At 47.2% G+C, this 13,352-nt stretch overlaps 1 protein-coding gene across 4 annotated transcripts in view; it reads left to right on the top strand.

The window, feature by feature from the left end:
* The window catches only part of LOC147094876 (F-box/LRR-repeat protein 19-like), a 319,790-nt gene that overhangs the window by 185,982 nt on the left and 120,456 nt on the right, over positions 1-13,352 (top strand). The window contains exon 1 of one of the 4 annotated variants that reach the window (XM_085974492.1): positions 10,941-11,505. The exons of the other annotated variants lie outside the window; for them this stretch is intronic. Within the exon in view, the coding sequence (XP_085830618.1) occupies positions 11,461-11,505 (45 nt within the window). The 5' untranslated portion in view covers positions 10,941-11,460. Of the gene's footprint in view, positions 1-10,940; positions 11,506-13,352 lie in introns of those variants that run through there. 4 annotated transcript variants of the gene reach the window in all.

The following is a 13,352-nucleotide window of genomic DNA, read 5'->3' as shown; positions in this document are numbered from 1 at the left end:
GGTGGTTGGAGTCTGGAACTCACTGCCTGAAAGGGTTGTGGAGGCAGAAACCCTCACAACATTTAAGAAGCATTTGGATGTGCACTTGAAATGCCATAGCATACAAGGCTACGGGCCAAATGCTGGAATATGGGATTAGATTAGACAGGGCTTGATGGCCGGCGCGGACACGATGGGCCGAAGGGCCTCTATCCGTGCTGTATTACTCTATGACTCTATGAGAGGGCTGTCCTGTGATGAGAGATTGTGTAGAATGGGCCTATACTCTCTAGAGTTTAGAAGAATGAGAGGTGATCTCATTGAAACATACAAGATTCTGAGGGGGATTGACAGGGTAGATGCTGAGAGGTTGTTTCCCCTGGCTGGAGTGTCTAGAACTAGGGGGCACAGTCTCAGGATAAGGGGTCGGCCATTTAAGACTGAGATGAGGGGGAATTTCTTCACTGAGGGTTGTGAATCTTTGGAATTCTCTGCCCCAGAGAGCTGTGAATGCTGAGTCTTTGAGTATATTCAAGGCTGAGATAGATTTTTGGACTCTAGGGGAATCAAGGAATATGGAGATCGGGCAGGAAAGTGGAGTTGAGGTCGATGATCAGCCATGATCTTATTGAATGGCGGAGCAGGCTCGAGGGGCTGTATGACCAACTCCTCTTATTTCTTATGTTCTTATGTGCATGTGTGTAGCTTAGAGGGAACATTGCCACCACCAGCACCTTATTCGGGTGACTAGGGGGTTATGTTAGAGGATGGGCAATAAACATACAAAATTCTTACAGGGCTTGACAGGGTAGATGCAGAGAGGATGTTTCCCCTGGCTGGGGAGTCCAGAAACAGGGGTCACAGTCTCCGAATAAGGGGTCGGCCATTTAGGACTGAGATGAGGAGGAATGTCTTCACTCAGAGGGTGGTGAATCTTTGGAATTTTCTACCCCAGAGGGCTGTGGAGGCTCAGTCGTTGAGTATATTCAAGACAGAGTGAAGGGATAATTACAGTCCTAGCCCTTTTGGGCTATCCCAGATCAGGCGTATTCCCCAGACATTCACCTTCAACTTAAGTTAGAGATAGCCGAATTCCATAAGATGTTTAAATGGGTCTAAAGGTTCAGGCTATCTCTCCCTAAAGGAACGGAACGACTGAAGATGTTGCCATCCTCCAGATAGTACTTTTAATAAGTTGAACTAGACTGTAACCTTCCGGATATTATGAGGGTCTGGAATACCCCCCAGAATTCTGCAACTCCTTACAAAAGAGTGTACAGAATTTGTGGGTTCGCGAGTTTATACAGAATTACTCTGAGACAATTCTAAAAATATATAGTTTTATTTAAGAGCCGACATTCAGTTAACATCTGTTGAATCAGTCGCAACATTAACAATTCAAAATACAATTAGCTTACATTTCTTATTTCTCAGAGATCCTTATTCTCAAATCTTTACTTTGTTACATTTATTTCTTACTTATTTCTAAATCCAGAACATCCACCAAAATCAATCAATTCAATTCAATTCAATTCAAATCGCTTTATTGACATGATAAGGTACATCTTATGTTGCCAAAGCATCAAAATACATTTATGGTTGAACACATAAACGCAGTTCTATTCATACAGTGTATAAACAGGTATATCCCTGAGTGTATAAATATACATTCGCATTATTTATATATACTCTTTTCTTAGGTTTACTGGTTGCCCCTCTGTTCATGGCAAGCTGTAACATAGTGTGCCGCCAGTGCTACGCAGCTTCTCTCCTCCCCCAGTAGGTATGGGAGTTTTTGGTCGTCATTCAAATTTCTGAATTCAGGGCATATTTGTGAGAATTTTTGGTAGAAATTCTCCCTGATGCCCTGATATTTTCCACAGGCTATGAAGAAGTGCATCTCTGTCTCCACTACTCCCTGACTGCAGTGAGAGCATATCCTGTCCTCTCTTGGCAGCCTGGTCTGCCTGTGTCTGCCTTTTTCGATCGCTAGGCTATGTTCGCTAAGTCTGTATCTTGTCAAGGTTTTTCTCAGTTTGTTATCCTTTACCATGGTCAGGTACTCAGCCATGTTGTATTGTCTGTTTAGGGCCAAGTAGCAATTGAGTTTGGGTTTTTGTTGTTTCTGCCCAATATGACAGGTATTTTTCCTTTTGTTTAGTGACAATTGTGTTGGGTCGAATTCTCTGTGCTACGATGTCACTGTCCTGGGGCTGGTTATTGTTAGTAGTGTTAGTGGTTGCTTCACTGAATCCCAGGACTAGTTGACTGAGGGAGTTATTCTTTATGGTCCTCTCTTGGCATTTCAAGGCTTCGTAATGATAGCAGTGGGGGTTGCTCATTTTTAGGTGTTTCCAAAATTTGGTGGCTCTTTTTTGGATAGTAATTATTAGTGGAAATTGGCCTAGTTCTGCCCTGCATGCATTGTTTACGGTTTTCCTTTGAGTCCGGAGGATACTCATAGTTAAAGACTTACAGATGCCTCTGAAGAGTTGAGAAACACTTTGCCCATTCAGCGAGTTCTGACTTTCTGTTAAAAAGGTCTTATTTTTATACCCTTTTGGCAGTGATTTCTTCTTTGATGTTCTCTGTTGATGTTAGCTAATTGTCTTTATTGATACCTCTTTCGAATGCTTTCTATCTTACTATCAATTCAACTATTGTATGCATAATTATTTCTCTACCTTTAGGTGTTACAAAAACCATCATAAAAACAATGATGGCTATGGTTTCTATTTGATGCCATTCTTATCGAAGATTCTTCATTCAATTCTTAATATTGGCTTTACTGGTTTTTAGCAGACATTTTGACTCCCCTTACTGCTCCAAGTTCAATACAAACACAATGTAATTGCTTGGTGTCTCTATTGAAGTCATATTTTCAAAGCGTTCTTTTTGGTATTATATTTACAATATGTAAATCAAAACCACTTTAACTGTGTGTTTACTTGTTTTCTAGCTATCTCAATTGGTTGCATATTTAATCTTATGGTTCCTGTTTTCCAAGTTTAACATAAAACTATTTGACCAGCAGGTGTTTCTTTACTTGATGTCATGTTTCAAAGGCACATGCCTCTCTTTAATGTTTGTATTTCTGTTTTACGTGTTAGCTCTTCACACTTTAAACTGGGCATTCTCATTGTGTTCATTGCAATCCGTAGACCTTTCGGAAGCACCAATGGTTTGCTTCAATCTTTCATTGTTTTAGAATATTTAACTAATTCCCATTTCAAAGCTTGTTTACAGCTTTATCAACTGATCTTTTCTCAGAAGCCTGTATTTCTGTTTGCAGCCTTGTCTGCTGAGACTTGTGTCTTTTAAACCCAGTATGTCTTTTATTAATATTAGAAATCTGTTCATAGTATTGTGTATTTCTCGGAATCATGACTATTCCTTCACAAGAGCTCGATAGATTTTGGGATATTAAGGGAATCAAGGGCTATGGGGATAGTGCAGGAAAGTGGAGTTGAGGTAGAAGGTCAGCCATGATCGTATTGAATGGCAGAGCAGGCCCAAAGGGCCAAATGGCTGACTCCTGCTCCTATTTCTTATGTTCTTATAAAGGCCATCCTTGCCAGTGACGTCGACACCCTGAGAATGAATTTAAAAGTTGTAATTCATTGGCTGTGAAGTGTTCTGAGACTTTCTGCAACGTGATGAGGGGGGCTTTAAAATTCTCATCCTTGTTTTCAAATCCCTCCCTGTTTCTGTAACCTCCTCCAGTCCTACAACCCTTCAAGATCTCTGCGCTCCTCCAATTCTGGCCTCTTGCGCATCCCCTGATTTCCATCGCCCCACCATTGGCGGCCGTGCCTTCAGCTGCCTTGGCCCTAAGCTCTGGAATTCCCTCCCTGAACCTCTCCGTGCCTCCCTCTCTCTCCTTTCAGAAGCTCCTTAAACCTACCTCCCTGACCAAGCTACCTGTCCTGATATCTCCTTAGACGGCTCGGTGTCAAATCTTTTCTGATTTATGCCCCTGTGAAGCCTCTTGGGACGTTTTACTATGTTACTGTTCACAATATATATAAATGATCTAGACAAGGGAACTAGATGTAATATCTCCAAGTTTGCAGACGACACAAAGCTGGGTAGGCGTGTGTGCGGTGAGGAGGATGCCGAGAAACTCCAGGATGATTTGGACAGGTTGGGTGATTGGGCAGAAGCATGGCAGATGCAATATAACGTGGATAAATGTGAGGTTATCCACTTTGGTGGCAAAAACAGGAAGGCAGATTATTATCTGAACGGCAATAGATTGGGAGAAGGGGAAGTGCAACGAGACCTGGGTGTCCTTGTGCACCAGTCGCTGAAGGTAAGCATGCAGGTGCAGCAGGCGGTTAAGAAGGCAAATGGTATGTTGGCCTTCGTAGCAAGAGGGTTCGAGTACAGGAACAAGGATGTCTTGCTGCAGTTGTACAGGGCCTTGGTGAGACCACACCTTGAGTATTGTGTGCAGTTTTGGTCGCCTTATCTGAGGAAGGATGTTCTTGCCATGGAGGGAGTGCAGCGAAGATTCACCAGGCTGATACCTGGGATGGCAGGAATGACGTATAATGAGAGATTGGGTCGATTGGGCTTGTATTCGCTGGAGTTTAGAAGAATGAGAGGGGAATCTCATTGAAACTTATAAAATTCTAACAGGACCAGACAGACTAGATGCAGGAAGGATGTTCCCGATGGCCAGGGAGTCCAGAACCAGGGGTTACAGTCCAAGGATAAGGGGTAAGCCATTTAGGACAGAGATGAGGAATTTCTTCACCCAGAGAGTGGTGAACCTGTGGAATTCTCTACCACAGAAGGCAGTAGAGGCCAATTCATTAAATATATTCAAGAAGGAGTTAGATATATTTCTTAAGGCTAAAGGGATCAAGGGATATGGGGAGAAGGCAGGGACAGGGTACTGAATTTGGATGATCAGCCATGATCTTATTGAATGGTGGAACAGGCTCGAGGGGCTGAATGGCCTACTCCTGCTCCTCTCTATGTTTCTATGTTAAAGGTGCTATATAAATGTGAGTTATTATAAGGCGCGGGATCCTTACATTAAGGAGGGGAGGGGGTGTGGGTGGTGGCGAAGGATTTTTTAACCCATTACTTTGGACTGGGTTGCATGCAGGACATACTACAAGTGGCTGCTCCAGTCTGCTTGCAAAGTGGCTGGTTTTAGCAACTATAGAAAGAAAGACTTGCATTTATACGGCACCTTTCACGACCACCAGACGTCCCAAAGCACTTTACAGCCAATGAAGTACTTTTTGAAGTGTAGTCATTGTTGTAACGTGGCAGCTAATTTGTGCACAGCAAGCTCCTACAAACCGCAACGAGATGATGACCAGATAATCTGTTTTTGTTATATTGATTGAGGGATAAATATTGACCCCAAGACACCGGAGAGAACTCCCCTGCTCCTCTTCAAAATAGTGCCATGGGATCTTTAACCCTCCCCCTTGCTCTTCTTTGAAATAGTGCCACAGGATCTTTTACATCCACCTGAGAGGGCAGACGGGACCTCGGTTTAACGCCTCATTCGAAAGACGGCACCGCCGACAGTGCAGCACTCCCTCAGCACTGCACTGGGAGTGTCAGCCTAGAATTTGTGTGCTCAAGTCTCTGGAGTGGGACTTGAACCCACAACCTGAAGGTAGCAGGACAGGTAGATATGGTGGTTAAGAAGGCATACGGGATACTTGCCTTTATTAGCCGAGGCATAGAATATAAGAGCAGGGGGGTTATGCTTGAACTGTATAGAACACTAGTTAGGGTGCAGCTAGAGTACTGCGTGCAGTTCTGGTCACCACATTACAGGAAGGATGTGATTGCGCTAGAGGGGGTGCAGAGGAGATTTATGAAGATGTTGCCTGGGCTGGGGAATTTTAGCTGAGGAAAGATTGGATAGGCTGAGGTTGTTTCCTTTGGAACAGAGGGGAGATTTAATTGAGGTGTATAAAATTAGGAGAGGCCTAAATAGAATGGATAGGAAGGACCTATTTCCCTTAGCAGAGGGGTCAATAACCAGGGGGGCATAGAATCAAAGTAATTGGTCAGAGGTTTAGAGGGGATTTGAGGAGAAATTTTTTCACCCAGAGGGTGGTGGGAGTCTGGAACTCTGCCTGAAAGGGAGGTAGAGGCAGAAACCCTCATCACATTTAAAAAGTACTTGGATATGCACTTGAAGTGCCGTAACCTACAAGGCTACGGACCAAGAGCTGGAAACTGGGATTAGGCTGGATAGCTCTTTGTCGGCCAGCGCGGACAAGATGGGCCGAATGTCCTCCGTCTGTACTGTAAATTTCTATGATTCAGACGGGGCCTCGGTTTAACATCTCCAAAAGACGGCACCGCCGACAGTGCGGCGCTCCGCCGACAGTGCGGCGCTCCCTCTGCAGTGCACTGGAGTGTCGGCCTAGATTTTGTGTGCTCAAGTCTGCGGAGTGGGACATCAACCCACAACCTCTAGAGCAGTACTGAGGCAGCGCCGCACTGTCGGAGGTGCCGTCTTTCGGATGAGACGTTAAACCGAGGCCACGTCTGCTCTCTCAGGTGGCAATATTTTGAAGAAGAGCAGGGGGGAGTTCTCCCTGGTGTCCTGGGGCCAATATTTATCACTCAAGCAACATAACAAAAACAGATTATCTGGTCAAAAGATTACTGCATAAGATAAGAGCTCATGGAATTGGAGGTAATATATTAGCATGGATAGAGAATTGGCTAACTAACAGAAAACAGAGTCGGGATAAATGGGTCACTAGTGGGGTGCCACAGGGATCGGTGCTGGGGCCTCAACTATTTACAATCTACACTAATGACTTGGATGAAGGGACCAAGTGTAATGTAGCCAAGTTTGCGGATGATACAAAGATGGGTGGGAAAGCAAGTTATGCAGAGGACTCAAAGAATCTGCAAAGGGATATAGACAGGCTAAGTGAGTGGGCAAACATTTGGTAGATGGAGTATAATGTGGGAAAGTGCGAGGTTATCCACTTTGGCAGGAAAAATAAAAAAGCAAATTATTATTTAAATGGAGATTACAAAATGCTACAGTTCAGAGGGACCTGGGGGTCCTTGTGCATGAAACACAAAAAGTTAGCATGCAGGTACAGCAAGTAATCAAAAAGGCAAATGGAATGTTGGCCTTTATTGCAAAGGGGTCGGAGTATAAAAGCAGGGAAGTCCTGCTACAAGTACAGGGTATTGGTGAGACCACACCTGGAGTACTGCGTACAGTTTTGGTCTCCTTATTTAAGGAAGGATATACTTGCATTGGAGGCAGTTCAGAGACGATTCACTAGGTTAATTCCAGAGATGAGGGGATTGGCTTATGAAGAAAGGTTGAGCAGGCTGGGCCTATACTCATTGGAATTTAGAAGAATGAGAGGTGATCTTATTGAAACATATAAGATACTGAGGGGGCTCGACAAGGTAGATGCAAAGAGGATGTTTCCCTTCGTGGGGGAATCTAGAACTCGGGGGCATAGTTTCAGAATAAAGGGTCGCCCTTTTGGAACTGAGATGAGGAGGAATTTCTTCTCAGAGGGTCGTAAATCTGTGGAATTCTCTGCCTCAGAGAGCTGTGGAGGCTGGGTCATTGAATATATTTAAGGTGGAGATAGACAGATTTTGGCAAGATAAGGAAGTGAAGGGTTATGGGGAGCAGGCAGGGAAGTGGCTTTGAGCCCAAATAAGCCATGATCTTATTGAATGGCGGAGCAGGTTCGAGGGGCCGAGTCGCCTATTCCTGCTCCTATTTCTTATGTTCTTATGTTATCACATTGCTGTTTGTGTGACCTTGCTGTGCGCAAATTGGCTGCCGCGTTTCCCACATTTACAACAGTGACTACACTTCAAAAAGTACTCTGGCATTTTCCCTACTACCGATGTCAGGCTTACGGTCTATAATTCCCCGTTTTCTCTCTACCATCTTTTTTAAATAGTGGGGTTACATTAGCTACCCTCTAATCCATGGGAACTGTTCCAGAGTCTATCGAATTTTGGAAGATGACCAGCAATTCATCTACTATTTCTAGGGCCACTTCCTTAAGTACCCTAGGATGTAGATTATCAGGCCCTGGGGATTTATCGGCCTTCAATCCCATCCATTTCCCTAACACCATTTCCCTACAAATACTGATTTCATTCAGTTCCTCCCTCTCATTAGACCCTATGTTCCCTGACATCTCTGGGAGATTATTTGTGTCCTCCTTTGTGAAGACAGAACCAAAGTATGTATTTAATTGGTCTGCCATTTCTTTGTTCCCCATTATAAACTCCCCTGATTCTGACTGCAAGGGACCTACGCTTGACTTCACCAATCTTTTTCTCTTCACATATCTATAAAAGCTTTTACAGTCAGTTTTTATGTTCCCTGCAAGCTTACTCTCATACTCTATTTTCCCCCTCTTAATTAATCCCTTTGTCCTCTTTTTTGTTGAATCCTAAACTGCTCCCAATCCTCAGGTTTACTGCTTTTTCTGGCCAATTTATATGTCCTCTCCTTGGATTTTATGCTAGCCCTAATTTCCCTTGTTAGTCACTTTAAAAGGAGCTGGGGATTTAGGGCTACATGGTAAGAGTGTGTCACTTGTGTCTCTGTGGTAACACCCTGAAAGAAAGACAGACTTGCATTTATATCGCGCCTTTCGCAACCACTGGGCGTCTCAAAGCGCTTTACAGCCAATTAAGTACTTTTTGAAGTGTAGTCACTGTTGTAAATGTGGGAAACGCGGCAGCCAATTTGCGCACAGTAAGGTCCCACAAACAGCAATGTGATAACATAAGAACATAAGAAATAGGAGCAGGAATAGGTGACTCGGCCCCTCGAGCCTGCTCCGCCATTCAATAAGATCATGGCTGATCTTGGGCTCAAAGCCACTTCCCAGCCTGCTCCCCATAACCCTTCACTCCCTTATCTTGCAAAAATCTTGTCTATCTCCACCTTAAATGTATTTAATGACCCAGCCTCCACGGCTCTCTGGGGCAGAGAATCCCACAGATTTACAATCATCTGGGAGAAGAAATTCCTCCTCATCTCAGTTCTAAAAGGGCGACCCTTTATTCTGAAACTATGCCCCGAGTTCTAGATTTCCCCACGAGGGGAAACATCCTCTCTGCATCTACTTTGTCGAGCCCCCTCAGTATATAGAAACGTAGAAGATAGGAGCAGGAGCAGGCCATTCAGCCCCTCGAGCCTGCTCCGCCATTCAATGAGATCATGGCTGATCATCCAAGTTCAGTACCCTGTCCCTGCCTTCTCCCCATATCCCTTTAGCCTTAAGAAATATATCTAACTCCTTCTTGAATATATTTAATGAATTGGCCTCAACTGCCTTCTGTGGTAGAGCATTCCACAGGTTCACCACTCTCTGGGTGAAAAAAATTCCTCCTCATCTCAGTCCTAAATGGCTGACCCCTGGTTCTGGACTTCCCCGCCATCGAGAACATCCTTCCTGCATCTAGTCTGTCTAGTCCTGTTAGAATTTTATAAGTATCAATGAGATCCCTCTCATTTTTCTAAACGTCAGCGAGTATAAGCCCAATCGACCCAATCTCTCCTCATACGTAATTCCTGCCATCCCAGGTATCAGCCTGGTGAATCTCCGCTGCACTCCCTCCATGGCAAGAACATCCTTCCTCAGATAAGGCGACCAAAACTGCACACAATACTCAAGGTGTGGTCTCGCCACACCTGTACAACTGCAGCAAGACATCCTTATTCCTGTACTCAAACCCTCTCGCTACGAAGGCCAACATACTATTTGCCTTCTTAACCGCCTGCTGCACCTGCATGCTTACCTTCAGCGACTGGTGCACAAGGACACCCAGGTCTCGCTGCACTTTCCCTTCTCCCAATCTATTGCCGTTCAGATAATCTGCCTTCCTGTTTTTGCCACCAAAGTGGATAACCTTGCATTTGTCCACATTATACTGCATCTGCCCAATCACCCAACCTGTCCAAATCATACTGGAGTTTCTCGGCATCCTTCTCATAGCACACACGCCCACCCAGCTTTGTGTTGTCTACAAACTTGGAGATATTATTACATCTAATTCCCTCGTCTAGATCATTAATATATATTGTGAATAGCTGGGGTCCTAGGACCGATCCCTGCGGTACCCCACTAGTCACTGCCTGCCACTCGGAAAAAGACCCGTTTATTCCAACTCTTTGCTTCCTGTCTGCCACTCAGTTCTCTATCCAAGTCAGTACCTTGCCCCCAATCCCTTGTGCTTTAACTTTACACGCTAATCTCTTATGCGGGACCTTATCGAAAGCCTTCTGAAAGTCCAAATACACCACATCCACTGGTTCTGAGAGTGCCATTGTGTTTTTAACAAATCCAATTTGCAGCAAAATCATTGATAAAATCATTGCCGCCTAGTGTGTGGGTGGGTGGGTGTAAAGACTACATTTCCCATGATGCAGCCTGCGGTAAGCGCACTCGGGTATGCCGCAGTACATTTCGGGTGATGTAGTTTAAATGGCTGGGCCGCGAGCTCCCAGCAGCCTTTGTGTCCCGCGTGTACGCTGTCAGCTTGTTGCTCTCATCGGTTGCTGACGGGATTGGGAGTGGGCGGTCGATTGAATTTTTTTGGGAGGGGGAATTCTGTAATAATAATCGGACATCAATGTGAATTACCCGCAATCGTTCTTTTTTTAATCGTTTTTTTTCTGTAAAACCACTGCCTCTGGAGGAAAGCGGCGCTTTGTGGGAGTTGTAGTGCGCGTTGGTCCGCCCCAGCAGAGGTGGCTAGCGGTGGGCGGACTACAATTCCCGTCGGGCCAGAGCGAGCGCGTGCGCAGTGCGACTCTTCCTCTTCCCCACACCCCCCCCCCTCTGAGCGGGAGGAGCCAGCGAGGACGGCGCGGTGCGTGGCGGGAGTTGTAGTGCGCATGCGCGTGCTGGCAGTGGGCGAACTACAATTGTGTCGGTGCCCGCGGGGAGGAGGAGCGCCTGCGCAGTGGGACTCACCTTCCCCCCCCTGCTCAGCCGGCGGAGCGTAGCGCCTTGTGGGAATTGTAGTGGGGCTCGGCCCCGCTCTGCTGGGCCAGGGGGACGAGCGGGGCGAAGGACTACAATGCCCGCCTGGCAGTGCGCGGCGGGCGCCTGCGCAGTTGGCTGGGCCTTCCCGGAGAAGGAGGAGCGGCCGCCATGATGGAGACATAATGGGGCAAAATGGAGGAGAGGGGGAGAGGCCGAGGGCCGCGGGCGTCTGCTGCTAAATAACAAACGCCGGGGGAAGTGTGGGGGGCGGGGGGGAAAGTAAAAAAAAAAAACGACGATGTGAAGAAAAAAAACACTTAAAAAAAAACTATATATATATATATTGGGATCTTCCCCCCCACACACACAAACACGCGATTATATTTTTTTCTGGTGATTTGCCCACATCGCGGGAGGAGGATGGCGGTGGCGGCGGCGGCGGTGGAGGAGGAGGCGGCGCTGCTGAGGAGAGCCAGCAGTTCGGCCCGGCCCTGACCATACCATGGCGCTGAGCCCCGAGGATGAGGAGCAGGAGAGCGGCGCACAGGTTAAAGAAAGGAAGGAAGCGAGCGAGCAAATCAATCAGTACCAGACCCCCCCTCCATGCGAAAGCTGGAGGGAGAAGGGCCGCAGCTGCTGTTAAAGGGCTGCTGCTGCTTAAAGGGTCGCTGCTGCTGCTTAAGGGGTTGCAGCTGCTGTTAAAGGGCTGCTGCTGCTTAAGGGGTTGCAGCTGCTGTTAAAGGGCTGCTGCTGCTTAAGGGGTCGCAGCTGCTGTTAAAGGGCTGCTGCTTAAGGGGTCGCAGCTGCTGTTAAAGGGCTGCTGCTGCTTACGGGGTCGTAGCTGCTATTAATGGGCTGCTGCTGCTTACGGGGTCGTGGCTGCTGTTAAAGGGCTGCTGCTGCTTAAGGGGTCGCAGCTGCTGCTTAAGGGGTTGCAGCTGCTGTTAAAGGGCTGCTGCTGCTTAAGGGGTTGCAGCTGCTGTTAAAGGGCTGCTGCTGCTTAAGGGGTCGCAGCTGCTGTTAAAGGGCTGCTGCTGCTTACGGGGTCGTAGCTGCTATTAATGGGCTGCTGCTGCTTATGGGGTCGTGGCTGCTGTTAAAGGGCTGCTGCTGCTTAAGGGGTCGCAGCTGCTGTTAAAGGGCTGCTGCTGCTTAAGGGGCGCAGCTACTGTTAAAGGGCTGCTGCTGCTTAAGGGGTCGCAGCTGCTGCTTAAGGGGTTGCAGCTGCTGTTAAAGGGCTGCTGCTGCTTAAGGGGTTGCAGCTGCTGTTAAAGGGCTGCTGCTGCTTAAGGGGTCGCAGCTGCTGTTAAAGGGCTGCTGCTGCTTAAGGGGTTGCAGCTGCTGTTAAAGGGCTGCTGCTGCTTAAGGGGTCGCAGCTGCTGTTAAAGGGCTGCTGCTGCTTACGGGGTCGTAGCTGCTATTAATGGGCTGCTGCTGCTTATGGGGTCGTGGCTGCTGTTAAAGGGCTGCTGCTGCTTAAGGGGTCGCAGCTGCTGTTAAAGGGCTGCTGCTGCTTAAGGGGCGCAGCTACTGTTAAAGGGCTGCTGCTGCTTAAGGGGTCGCAGCTGCTGCTTAAGGGGTTGCAGCTGCTGTTAAAGGGCTGCTGCTGCTTAAGGGGTTGCAGCTGCTGTTAAAGGGCTGCTGCTGCTTAAGGGGTCGCAGCTGCTGTTAAAGGGCTGCTGCTGCTTACGGGGTCGTAGCTGCTATTAATGGGCTGCTGCTGCTTACGGGGTCGTAGCTGCTGTTAAAGGGCTGCTGCTGCTTAAGGGGTCGCAGCTGCTGCTTAAGGGGTCGCAGCTGCTGCTTAAGGGGTGCAGCTACTGTTAAAGGGCTGCTGCTGCTTAAGGGGTCGCAGCTGCTGCAAGGGAAGGGCGGCTGCTGCTTAAGGATCGCAGCTACTAAAGGGCTGCCGCTTAAGTGGTTGCTGCTGTTGAGGATATATGTTGCTGTATGCCATTTAGGACTGAGATGAGGAATTTCTTCACCCAGAGAGTGGTGAACCTGTGGAATTCTCTACCACAGAAGGCAGTTGAGGCCAATTCATTAAATATATTCAAGGAGGAGTTAGATATGTTTCTTAAGGCTAAAGGGATGTGGGGAGAAAGCAGGGACAGAGTACTGAGTTTGGATGATCAGCCATGATCTCGTTAAATGGCGGAGCGGGTTCGAGGGGCCGAATGGCCTACTCCTGCTCCTGTCTTCTATGTCTATGTCTAAAGGGCTGCTGCTTAAGGGACCACAGCTGTAGCTGTTAAAGGGCTGCTCTTAAAGGGCGGCTGCTGATGCTTAAGGAGTTGCTGATGCAGCTTAAGGGCTTGCTGCTGCTGTGTTGGTAGCATTCTCGCCTTTAATTCAGAAGGTTGTGAGTTTGAGTCCCACTCCAGGGACTTGAGC

Source organism: Somniosus microcephalus, unplaced genomic scaffold (assembly GCF_052327205.1).
Source record: "Somniosus microcephalus isolate GS21.2 unplaced genomic scaffold, FLI_Smic_1.0 unresolved_chr1, whole genome shotgun sequence".
In the NCBI taxonomy this organism is placed as follows: Eukaryota; Metazoa; Chordata; class Chondrichthyes; order Squaliformes; family Somniosidae; genus Somniosus; species Somniosus microcephalus.
The sequence above is the reverse complement of the archived record's forward strand: the minus strand, read 5'-3'. Positions and strand labels throughout refer to the sequence as shown.